Raw genomic sequence first — 12407 nt, forward strand, 5'->3', positions numbered from 1 at the left:
GAGCCGTCCAATCAGAGCTCTGGGATATAATATCGAACTAATACCCCAAAGCTCTGATTGGACGGCTCGTTATTCCCTGTTGCCTGTGCCTATTTCCTGTGTCTATTGTGTTTCCAGCTTTAGGGTGGAGTCCCATGAAACGTATTTGCCGCGTATCGCGTAACCGTGTAACCAATCAGTAATCAGTAAAACACGAAATCACAACAGCGGATCGCTTCTGATTGGTTACGCGGTTACGTGATACGCGGTAAATACACCTCATGAGTATTTAGCTTAAAGGTAAATTTTCACGAGCTGCTCTAACCGGCTATTTTAGCGACAAAAAGGATCACGTGATCAAAATGGACATTTAATATTCGTCAATTTTGACCACGTGATTCTTTTTGTCGCTGAAACAACCGGTTAGAGCAGCTCATGAAAATTTACCTTAAGGCTGAAAATGAGCGTTGAGCGTCGGCATGGAAAGATACCTTTATTTCATCGGCAAGCGCGATTAAACCAGAAGAAAAAGAAGGAGAAATACCCTTCTATGTCTCATAACGTTTGAGGTGGATTGTTCTCGTAATCTCGTCTCGCACGTCTTATCACGTTCGATCGACAAGGAAACTCTTGGAGGTGTATGACGTAACAACGTCGTCGTCTGGCACAGTATTTCTCAAGAAACGATTTTTCAACTGCCACTGCAGATTAAGGTAATACGCGTATAGATAATTAACGTTAGTTAAAGTGGTCCAGCGAGACGCTCGATGGGACAGTCGTGTCCGCACGCGCGGATAGAGGGTATCGCCATTCCGTTAATTGTAGATCACGAGAAAAGTCGAAGAGACGACTCGTACGTGTTCCCTTCCTCTTCCTCTTTTCTGCTCTTTCCCAACATCCTAGTTTAAAAGGAATGACTCTCATCGTTTCCAAGTGGAATTTAATATGTTCATTCCGTCCATTTTCCTTCGTTAATTTCCTCGAGGATGAAGAATTTCCGGAATTAGCTGGCAACGTGTAGGATTTGATTAAAATCGGATTTAAATTTAGGATTATTTTTTTTACCCTTCTCTCTCTCTCTCTTTCTCACTTTCTCTCATGTGTTTTGCATTTCCAAGTATATTGCAAAAAGGACACAATATATATAAAGCAAAATTGCTTTACAATCAGTGTTCTTGAGACACTAACTGTGTTCAGCAAAGAAAGCAACTTTGCAACTGTTGCAAAGCTGCTTTCTCTACTGAATACAGCTACTGCAAAACAGTGCGATTACCATGCTGATACTTTATCTGTTAAATCACAGCTTGATGATCGCAGGCAATGCCTTTGATTTGATACAAAGTATCCTTTGACTCATGTATCAATTACCATTTGTTGTGTCTACGTTATATGCTCTCTTGCTCTATATAAGTCCGTCTGTCTCGCAAATGCACACTAAAAAAAAAAAAAAGAAAAACGCCAAAGTCGTATGAAGGCGGGAGAATCCAGAACAAGCCGTATACTCATGGAAGGCAGTTTCTATCCTTATAGGTCCATCCTTCGGTTCGACCCACCAGCGTGATGGACTCAAAGCGGTACGAACGCAGCGCCAGATCGAATACCGAATCGCCACCCACTCCGCCCTCGCCTCCCATGTATAGCACAGGTTATACCACGACACATGACAGCCACAAGAGCAGAGTCGCAGGTACGCGACGTTCACCTTCGCCTGCCATGGACCACCATCGAAGCAGTAGATCCTCACGGAATGACTCACCGCTCCAGGAGCGACGTAAGCGCCGCCGTAGCGGATCCAGATCGTCCCCAGTACGCTCCCATAGACGGTCCAGGTCCAACGACAGAGACCGGGATCGCGACAGAGAAAGATCACGCAAGTACTCAAGAAGAGACAGATCGCGTTCGAGGTCGCGTGGTAGGTCTCGTTCGAGAGACAAGAAACGAAGTCGCAGTCGTAATCGCAGCAGAGATAGAGACAGGCACAGGTATAGGGAGAGTCGCAGGCATCATGCCAGGGGAACCTCCTACGAATCCGATGCCTTGGAGGAACACGGAGAGATAGCGATACACCAAACGGCCGCTATTGTCCCACAACCGAATGCCTTCAAGAATGACGGTAGTTTTATGGAGATGTTCAAAAAGATGCAGGAACAGATGCAACCTACCATGCAAAAACCCACTACTTCGGTCTTGGAGGAAAAGCCTGTAATACCGCCGCCGTTGATGGTGGGCAAGAGGAGGGGTGGTAGGATCTTAAAGACTGGTGTGGTAGCGAAACCAAAGACAGAACAGACAGCAGAACAGCCGAAGGACGCGTGGTCCCTATATATGGCAGAAGTAAAGAAGTATCGGGAGGTTTGCTGCCAGGAAGAGGATAACACGCGACCATTGGTTAAATAGCTTCGACAATTCGTCTTTACATACATTGGCTCATTACTTTTCGTCTAAGACACTTATAGTTGATAGTTAATTCTTAAAACAACAGATACTTCTCAAATGCACCTTTCGTTCATTTTGTTTCGCTATGAGCTTTTATGTTCATTTAAAATAAGATGTCTTTTTCAACGATCTGAACGAAAGAGAATAGAGAAGAGAACAAGTGCCGTGAGAAACGGACTCATTTGTGATACAGTGTCGTGTATGTGTGTGTGCTTTGAGAGACGAATGGACAAGAGCGAGAGAGAAATGATAGAATTTACATTTACGGGCAAATAAAGGGGCTTAAAGGAGGAAGGGAGAGAGAGGAGATGAAATGCAACACGAATTCATACTGAAATTTAGAGATTAAATCATTTATAGCTTGTCAAGCAGTGTCCTGTACTGTCACAATCATGACCAAGCTTTCGGACTTAGATGAGACAAAGTGGCAAACCGCACCCTACGATCCTAGGTTCCCTAATCAGAATCAAACCAGGTAAAGATCAAATGATCTCTCATAATCAATATGTCTGCTATCTTCATTAGTGAAAATTATCCTAGCATGATCAATTTTTAAAGAATTTTCTTACAGGAAAGTATAATTGTTATACTTACCAATTTCTTTTGTTATTGCATTCATTATCAACAAAATGGCTCATCCATCAAACATACTACAAAATAATGCACGAAATGTCATATCATTTAATTATTCAAGTTTCGAAAATAGCTGTGGTACCAGTTGTGTAACAATTTTAATAAAAATAAATGTGTTATATTTAAACCACAATAGTATGACATTTTATGTTTTACCGCCTTGTAATTATAATATGTACATTACTAATATTTCATCGTATTAAAATTACAAAAATTAAATATGAAAAAAAAATTCTTGTCACAATTCAAGTCGATTTATTAAATGCTAATAAAATTTGTAACTATCTAAATTCTTTACTTTTATAGAGTAAGCGTTAGGTGTGTATATGTATGTATACACATATGTCATAAATTGTTTACAAAATAGTGAAAGAAAATAAAAGTTATTTTGTCTCAAAAGCATGATAGAAGTACATCATACTCATATGTAGAAAAAAGAAGACTAATATCTTTAATTGAATCTGATACTCTATAGATATTGCTACCAGAGCTACGTAGACTTTCATCGATGCAAGAAGAAGCACAACGAAAATTACGAGGCTTGTCAGTACTTCAAAAGAGTTTTTACTTCAATGTGTCCAACCGCCTGGGTAGAGAAGTGGGATGAGCAGGTTGAAGCAGGCTCATTTGCTGGTCGCATCTAGAATTTCCAGCGATTAATAAATCGCATCTACTTTTCATCTTAGTGAACTTTTCAAATAGTCGAACAAGATTTTAGGATCGTGTCATTTCCTGTTTGTAAACTAAGTTAATTTAAATAAATCCTAATGACACTTTAATCTCTCATTTTTCTTGTTATGTTGAGATCTTTTGTTACATTTCGGCAGATAGATTTGTGTATAACTTTCTAATTACATTTTTTTTTCTTCTAATAATGATCACAATTGTAATGATTTAATTTGTGAATTGTGTAAGTTATTTAAAATTTTGTCTATTTGAGATACTTTATATATGTATATAAAGTTTTTATACACACACGCGCGCGCGCGCGCGCGTACGCGCGTGCACACAACTACATGCACACAAAAAACACATACACCCCATAACACGCGGCACGAATGAAGTATAATATAATCTTGTAAATCTATAAAATATTCATTACAAATGTGTGTCTTTTTCATAAATTTACCTTTTCGATTTAAATGACGCTTTCTATTTCTAGACAAATTAATGTTAATTGTTTTAACACAACATGAGTTACAAATAAAACTTTATTAATCAAATAATGCATAGTCTTAAACAATATCAAAATATTGACATGATACATCAATATGTTGATACTCTGAATCAGTTAGCCGCCATTAACAATAATCAAATATTAATTACATGATATTGGACTGAATTAATATATTTACAATTTGATAGTCGATTGCAACAATCGATTCGGAAAGCGATTTGCAAGTATCAAACATAAATAAAAAATTGTGAGACATGCGATACCGAAATTATAATACAAAAGTCTAAACATTGCTACATAATTGTTGATAATTATAATTATTCATAGACAGACTGCTCGCGAAATTGAAGATAGAGACTGTATTTGTGATATCCCAAAATCACCAACGGATATAATTTATATTAATACTACAGTATTGTTGCTTAACGTGTATTTATATACATTAAGTTGTAAACATAAGTATTACAAGATACCAGTATTCGCCATACGCTCTTGAACATTTCTCACTTTTCAAAATGTTGCTATGTTACAAATATGCTATAGAACATCACTAATGATTTACTTACATAAGTACCTAACTACGCATGATCGCACAATACACACGCAATTTATATCACTTACAAATATCTCGAAAGACGGATCATCATATGAAAATAAAGTATCAAGAAATGGGAAAGTACGGAGTGTCAATGATGCAGGCTGGCCACTTTTAGCTTTTTTGGTTGTCGAATTGCTTGACCAGTCTCGCTGTCAGAGGATTCAGATTCTGAGTCGTTGTATCCACTTATGCCCACTGATTCAGACTTAGTCATCTCACAGGTCTCTGTGTAGCCAGTAAGCGAGGCTTTTTCTAACGAACGAACTTTAAAAGAATAAATAATTAGAAGAAATAAGTAATATTCTATTTTTATTTAATTTATAGTCACACAATACAAAAACTTGAGTCTTTCGAAATAGTAAATTAAATTAATTAATAATAATGAAACTCAATAAAAGAGACATTAAGCATTAAGAATCAAAAAGTGTAATTAATAGGATGTAAACATAATTTAAGATTTAACGATTTAGCGCGCCAGATAGCTTTATTATTATTAGTTGTACAACTTTGCTTCCGCCGTTTTCCTATAGATGGCTTTAGCGGTAAGTGGTGGTCGAAATAAATAGATCATAGACGTCATACAATAAACTTGGGCATCTGTCAACATAACCCCATAGAAATATTAGTCGATTTGTGTCTGCATCATAAAGTTATTCTCGATTGAAAATGTCAGTTTACGAGCCAAATTCTCGTCATTTGCGGGAGGTTTTAATTTTCTGCTTCAATATGAAGAAATCTGCGGCTGAGGCTCATCGAATGCTCTCAAATACTTATGGTGAGGCCGCTATTAGTGAAAGAACGTGTCGTGAGTGGTTTCAACGCTTCAAGAACGGTGATTTTGACGTCGAAGACCGGCGTAGCGGTGGAAAAGAGGTTTTCGAAGGTACAGAATTGGAGGCATTACTTGATCAAGACTTGTGTCAAAATCAAGAAGAATTGGCACGATTATTGAGAGTGACTCAACAAGCCATTTCAAAACGCCTCAAAGCCATGGGAATGATTCAGAAGCAAGGAAATTGGATGCCGTACGAGTTGAAGCCGAGAGATGTTGAACGGCGTTTGTTTGCTTGTGAACAGCTGCTTGAAAGGCAAAGACGGAAGGGATTTCTGCATCGCATTGTGACTGGGGACGAAAAATGGATTCATTACGATAACCCCAAGCGCAGAAAATCATGGGGAGTTCTCGGCCATGTTTCCACGTCGACGGCTAAACCAAATATTCACGGCTTCAAGGTCATGCTCTGTATTTGGTGGGACCAGCTCGGCGTAGCGTATTATGAGCTGTTAAAACCGACTGAAACAATCACAGGCGATCGGTATCGAACACAATTGATGCGTTTGAGCCGAGCATTGAAAGACAAACGGCCGCAATACAACGAGAGACACGATAAAGTGATTTTGCAGCATGACAATGCTCGACCCCATGTTGCGAAAGTGGTCAAGACATACTTGGAAACGTTGAAATGGGAAGTCCTACCCCACCCGCCGTATTCTCCAGACGTTGCTCCCTCTGACTATCACTTGTTTCGATCAATGGCACACGGCCTGGCTGACCAGCACTTCCGGTCTTATGAAGAAGTAAAAATTTGGATCGATTCGTGGATCGCCTCAAAAGATGACCAGTTTTTTCGACGCGGGATTCGTACGCTGCCCGAAAGATGGGAGAAAGTAGTGGCCAGCGATGGACAATACTTTGAATCATAAATGTATAACCAGTTTTTTACAATAAAGCCTCGAATTTCGAAAAAAAAAAACGGCGGAAGCAAAGTTGTACACCTAATAATTAATTTTGTATCGACACATCCATTGTTAAATCACTGAAAAGTATTTTCTGTTTGAACTCTTAAACTATATGTAAATGACGGTAATATTTTTTTTATGAATGTCACATTTAACAAAATCTATCAAAAAATAAAAAATTTTTAATATTCTATTTAAAAAAAGATGTATTATTTCTTATGTCTCTTTTTGGAGGAATCAGCAACATTTTATCTGTCATAATAAGCTCTAACAAACCATTAAAACTGCAAAACGAATTTCCTCGCTATTTTTAAGTTTTAAAGAAAATTTTTGTACAGAGTGTAAAACATGAACTTTTTTTCATGTTTTGGTGTGGGGAACTCAACCCCGGAGTTTGTTACCTCATTTTAGTTACATCCTGTATAATACAACTCATGTATATATGTGACTATAAAAGAGAAGAGATAATTACTTTGAGACTCTAAGAGAGTATTTTGTCTCTTGAGGTCGTCGATGTCTTGCTGATGAGATGTATTTTTACGCCGCATATATTGAATGTACTCAGCTGCTTTTTTAAGGATTTGCGCTCTGCTTGCAACTTTTTCCCCCTGCAGGGATGGTACACAATCTCTGAGACTGGAAAAACTGTCTTTGATGTGGTCCCGTCGCTTGCGCTCCAAAGCATTGTGATGCGCTCTTTTCTCTGCCTAATGTACACATACAAAGTTCTTATAATCTTATATATTTATCATATTAAATAATCAAATTTAAAAAAAAAAAGATAATGTAAAAGATAAAACTGAAACTTAATTGTTCGAATCGAATTATAATTTTCAGTGCTAAAAGTGAAAAGTATACTTGAAAATGATCAAAATATCAATGTTTCAAATAAAAGTGGAACGATTTCGAGGACGTATTTTGATACGTTGTTTTTTTCTAGGTGGAAGCTTCAAAAAGGTATGATCACCTCCACTTTTTTAAATGAAATTATATGATTTTTAAAATATATTTTAAATATTTCTCTAATTCTGCATATAAAAATATTAGAAATGTCAAAAAACATTAGTTTATAAGATATTTTAAGCGCGCGTGTTCTCCTGTAAGGACTACTATTTTTTAAATCTATTGTATCTAATATGTAGTTTTTTTTTAAGAAATCTTGAACTTATTTGATTAAATTTTTTAATTAAACAAATTTAATTTTAAATCCATATCAAAAGTGATGAATCAAGTAAAAGAAAAACTGCTTTTTCAAACTATAACTGAAGTTTAAAAAGAGAGACATTGGCTGCGTTCAGCAAAGAAGGCAGCTTTGTGATTGTTGTAAAATTTTTCAATACGATTGGTACTTACTTTTGATTCTTTATAGATCTAAAAAAAACGTATAAACCAATCATATTGAAGAATTTTACAACAGTTGCAAAATTGCTTTCTCTGCTGAACGCAGCCAATGTTTAGAAAAAAAGCACTGATTAAAATACAATCAATCATGTAAGAAAGAAAATTAAAAAGACTTCAATTACATTAACTCGGTAATAAGACAAAGTGACATACAGGCAGCTACAATGCTACGATTCTGCCTGTGTACAATATAAACAGTAAAATTTAGATAATAAACAGAAATATAAACAGAAAAATTTAGATAATAAACAAACTAATTAATCAAAAAGTTTTAAAACGGTAGTCTTATATATACAACTATTCTCAATTGTGATTAGTTGCTGTTTAAATTTTACTGTTTACATTCTTCTATGTCTTATATTGCTGTTATACACATTATAAACTTTATCTTGTTGTATTCATTTCGTATTTGTACAATATTACAGTCTATTATCATAATACTTTGTTTTTATTATTTATAATCTCGTTTTCTTTTACGTAATATTTCATTGCTGCACTTCTGCATCTTCTTTCTTCCCTATAGATATCGTTACGTTGAGAGAAACGCAATACATTTAAAAATTAACAATATTTCAGTAGAATATTCTTTAAATTTTGTGACGTTTTAATTAGCATAGTAAATATGCATTTCTTGTTATATTTTAAATTATAATGTATTTTTTAAAACTATAGCTGCGTTTGCTTTGAGCGTTAAGAGCTTCATTCTATCTTTACTGTTTATTGCAAGCGGAAGTAGAGTGAAGCTTCTAGAGTAGCAACTCTATATCATGAGTTTCCAAAATTCAAACGCTGCAACCCAAATAGTTACTACACTTTATTCCTTCTCTAAATTAATATTTTTCTATAAAAACAGATGAGCTCTTATCAATTAGAATTGAACATTTCAACAATATTGCAGCAACATTCTAAAATATTTCAAGTTATCTAGACCAGAAATGTGTATCATTTTTCCATGTAATTATATTAATCTTTAGATTCAATTGTTTCATTATCTGAAAAATGCCAATTTTTTATTTGGATCACTTTTCTATCAATGTAGCAATATAAAAGATTTTTGTAATCTTATATTTTTACATTGTGTCTTAAACAAAAAAAAATCTATATTGTAAGAAATTACAATTCATGTTTTATAATAGTTGTTCCTATTGACAGCTGAAAAGACAACATTTTACTGCATTGATTACGATACTTATTTTATTATATTGATCGTATGTAGATATCAGCAAACACAACAAGCAATACTACTTGATAAACACAAGATCTACAGCATTAAAGAAATGAGGTTAGATACATCATTATTTTGAGTTATTCGACGCAAAAAAATCGCGTGAAAGAAGAAATCTTTCTCATTGTGCAATAACAGAGATTTAATTATCGGCCGTGGCGAAAAATTCCAGGGCAGATCATGGAATCTCACCTGAGAGTAGTATTGCGTGTTGTTGGAGTGCCTCAGTCTTGAATCCGAATCATCGCCATCCTAAAAAGATGGAAGTTTAATCAGAAATTCTAGCGAGAACAAACTCGCCCTTACGTTTTACTTACGTCACTCTCGATATCGATATCACGATCATCGTCGCTCATCCTCAATGGAAATCTATAAAGACCAAGATGTAACAGCGTTAACAATCGTTCCAGTAATGATCGGTAATGTTTGTGATGAGCATTCAGCAGTGGTCAGCAATGGTAAGGCGTCGACAGGGTATCCAAGGCTACTCAATAAAGTTACTAGACTGCATCCGAAAATACTAGAATACTAATCAAATGCCTTCTAGAGGCCTAGATAATAGAAATGCGACATTGAAGAGGCATGGTCTGATTGGCTGTCTAAGGTCCGTTTCCACCAACGCAGATCAACTTTAATCTCGGTTCAACTTAATCTTTGTCTTTTTCTAGTTCTAAAGATTAGAAAAAGACGAAGAGTAAGTTGAACCGAGATTAAAATTAATCTATATTAGTAGAAATGGGCATAAGGGCCATTTTCACCAAGCTCAGTTAACTTAACCGGCCTAGTAACTGCAATAAAATAGAAAGAGATAGATTCTATTTCTATCTCTTTCTATTTCATTACACCATCTTCACCAAGCTCAGTTAACTTAACCAGCCTAGTAACTGCAATAAAATAGAAAGAGATAGATTCTATTTCTATCTCTTTCTATTTCATTACAGTTACTAGGCTGGTTAAGTAAACCGACGATGGTGAAAGTGGCCTTAGATTACGTGATCAGAGCGCCATTTTAATGGACCTTCTACAAGAGTACAAGGGGTGATCCCGATTGACCGCGGCTCGATTGGACACCACCAATCACAGCGACCGGTGCTTAGGAGCTTTGTAGTGTCAAGCGCTGTGAGTGGCTCGTGTCCAATTGAGCCGTGTCCAATATTATATCCCAGAGCTCTGATTGGACGGCTCGTTATTCCCTGTTGCCTGTGCCTATTGCCTGTGTCTATTGTGTTTCCAACTTTAAGGCCGCAGCACAGACTTTTACATAACGCATAGTGCATAAGTGAATCAACTAATCAGAATCTTTCCTTTCCTCCCATTCCATGGAAAAGAAGAATTGTAAAGCGGGGAGCTCAGACTCTCGCATAACGCATAACACATGAGGCATAAGAAATTGAACCAACCAGAGTTCTCTATTACATGGAAGGGAAAGAAACGGAGAACTTCGATTGGTACATATTCTTATGCATTACGTGTTATGCGTTATGCAAGAGTGCGTACTGCGGCATTTACGTCCGAGATCCCGCAACTAATAGAATTAACACATTAAGGCCCGTCTACAATACACGGAGTAAGAAGTAAGAGTAAGAAATTGACCAATCACAGTCGAATGTGAGAAGAATAATCGACTGTGATTGGTCAATTTCTTACTCTTACTTCTTACTCCGTGTATTGTAGACGGGCCTTTAATGGCCGTTGCTCCGCACGTCTCAAGTGTCTAACAAGTCGTCAGGAAAAAAAAACTCCAGGAATACACGTCGCTCATTGGGCGTCGACGGGGCGCTGGAATATCATCACGTTAGTGGATTCTGAGACGTTCCACGGTCGTTCCCCAATTCCGTTAAGGTAAATTATGAAGCACGTGCGAACCTCGAGGCAGATATTGCAATCGGCAGCTGGTTGCGCGATTGAGAGCGTGATGCCACACCCAGTGCACCTATCGAATCGACATAGTAAACTGAGTTGAAAGCTATGCCGTGCAGCGTGGTAATATGCGTTTCGTGCGTCGGTGAGTTCCAAGTTAAAATAAGTATTGCAAAGTATTTCTCGGTTTTCGCGATTCAATCGTACGCGAGCGGTAACACAAATAGCGTCGACGAACCAGGTACTATAGGCCTCGTCGCACATGACAGTTTCACGTACATGGGCCGCTCCGGCGTTGGGCTCATGGCACGGAATCATAAGCCTGAATCCTCATACGGGCAACAGCGCTCTGACACCGAACGCTGATTGGTGAAAAATGGGCGATGGTGGTAAATTTATCCCCACAACCGGCTTTTCACCAATCAGCGCTTTGACACCGAACGCTTATTGGTGAAAAACGAGCGATGGGAGTAAATTTTACCCCCACAACCGGCTTTTCACCAATCAGTGCTCTGTGTCAAAGCGCCGGTGTCTGTATGAGGATCCAGCCTAACTCGCGATGTGATCGCGCGTGAATACACCTGCGTTGCGGTCAGTAATGTCCACCAGGTAGTTAGCGCAGCAATAGCGTGGCAGCGCCCTCACAACGCGGTGTGTTCGGTTGAGTAACCGCTTGCACCACCCAGATAACTAAGCATGCGATACTCGCACCAATCCGTACAAGATACCGCTACCGTACTGTACTGCCACGAGGTGGTGGTGTACGGCGTAACTGTACGGTAGCAGTACAAAAAGTCTAAGGGTGCCGTCACATGCGGCGTAACTTGCGTAAGCGTAACTTGCGCCGACCAATCATATCATTTCACTTGAACATCAGTTTCTTTCTGTCTAGTCACTTTATGCTTTTTACGCTATTTTGTTTTACGCCGAAACTTGATAGAACCACCATGCGTCGAATATAATTTCTGGCCCATTTTAGCTTATTCTGTCTGAAAAAAATGCACAAGGGTTTCGATTTTGCAACATTAAAATTATAAAAGTCGTGCGCCCCTTTGCATCGCGTGAAAAGTCGAAACCCATGTGGAAGAGTACAATTATAGGGAGGATCCCGGTTGCCTACAGTTCTGATTGTACACACCACTCATATCAACTGGTGCCTAGTAATTTTTCACTGTTTTGCCAATGAGATTATTTTATTTTTAAATTGACCAATCAGCGATACATGTGTGTAATATGCGATGTGTGCAATCAGAGCCCTCCCACAATTATAGACCTCATTTTGCCTCTGTGACAGATTTCCTAACCTCAATAGTCATCAACTTTAACGCTTAATATCTCAGATCACAAGGCAGAACGAC

General features: G+C 37.7%; 3 protein-coding genes across 4 annotated transcripts; 2 read left to right on the plus strand and 1 right to left on the minus strand.

The window, feature by feature from the left end:
* Window positions 1-531: 531 nt before the first annotated feature.
* Window positions 532-3827, plus strand: COX6B (Cytochrome c oxidase subunit 6B). Its single transcript, XM_018517711.1, has 3 exons — window positions 532-692; window positions 2776-2890; window positions 3524-3827. Exons 2-3 carry the CDS (start codon window positions 2808-2810, stop codon window positions 3690-3692), a joined length of 252 nt encoding a protein of 83 aa, XP_018373213.1. The 5' UTR covers window positions 532-692; window positions 2776-2807; the 3' UTR covers window positions 3693-3827.
* LOC108767710 (serine/threonine-protein kinase fray2) lies at window positions 1231-2769 on the plus strand. The gene has a single exon (XM_018517710.1). The coding sequence runs from the start codon at window positions 1540-1542 to the stop codon at window positions 2374-2376; it is 837 nt and encodes a 278-aa protein (XP_018373212.1). The 5' UTR covers window positions 1231-1539; the 3' UTR covers window positions 2377-2769.
* Window positions 3828-4326: 499 nt separating the features above from the next.
* On the minus strand, window positions 4327-9657 carry Max (MYC associated factor X). 2 transcript variants are annotated; one of them, XM_018517681.1, is made up of 4 exons: window positions 9507-9657; window positions 9382-9441; window positions 7036-7270; window positions 4329-5087 (listed from the first exon to the last, which is right to left on the minus strand). In XM_018517681.1, the coding sequence occupies exons 1-4, from the start codon at window positions 9543-9545 to the stop codon at window positions 4912-4914; spliced, it is 510 nt and encodes a 169-aa protein (XP_018373183.1). In that variant the 5' UTR covers window positions 9546-9657; the 3' UTR covers window positions 4329-4911. The 2 variants fall into 2 exon arrangements, with proteins under 2 accessions (XP_018373184.1, XP_018373183.1); XM_018517682.1 differs by lacking the exon at window positions 9382-9441 and having other exon boundaries at window positions 4327-5087.
* Window positions 9658-12407: the final 2750 nt, after the last annotated feature.

This window comes from Trachymyrmex cornetzi, unplaced genomic scaffold, assembly GCF_001594075.2.
Source record: "Trachymyrmex cornetzi isolate Tcor2-1 unplaced genomic scaffold, Tcor1.1 scaffold719, whole genome shotgun sequence".
NCBI lineage: Eukaryota > Metazoa > Arthropoda > Insecta > Hymenoptera > Formicidae > Trachymyrmex > Trachymyrmex cornetzi.

Bases quoted from the DNA above. Each gene is read 5' to 3' on its own strand.
- Max (XM_018517681.1), bottom strand. From the start codon at position 9,545: ATGAGCGACGATGATCGTGATATCGATATCGAGAGTGAC. The intron at 7,271-9,381 runs GTGAGATTCCAT...TGTGTACATTAG, and splicing joins ACACGCAATACTACTCTCAG to GCAGAGAAAAGAGCGCATCA. The intron at 5,088-7,035 runs GTAATTATCTCT...ATTCTTTTAAAG, and splicing joins TACTCTCTTAGAGTCTCAAA to TTCGTTCGTTAGAAAAAGCC.
- LOC108767710 (XM_018517710.1), top strand. From the start codon at position 1,540: ATGGACTCAAAGCGGTACGAACGCAGCGCCAGATCGAATACCGAATCG.
- COX6B (XM_018517711.1), top strand. From the start codon at position 2,808: ATGACCAAGCTTTCGGACTTAGATGAGACAAAGTGGCAAACCGCACCC. The intron at 2,891-3,523 runs GTAAAGATCAAA...GATACTCTATAG, and splicing joins CCTAATCAGAATCAAACCAG to ATATTGCTACCAGAGCTACG.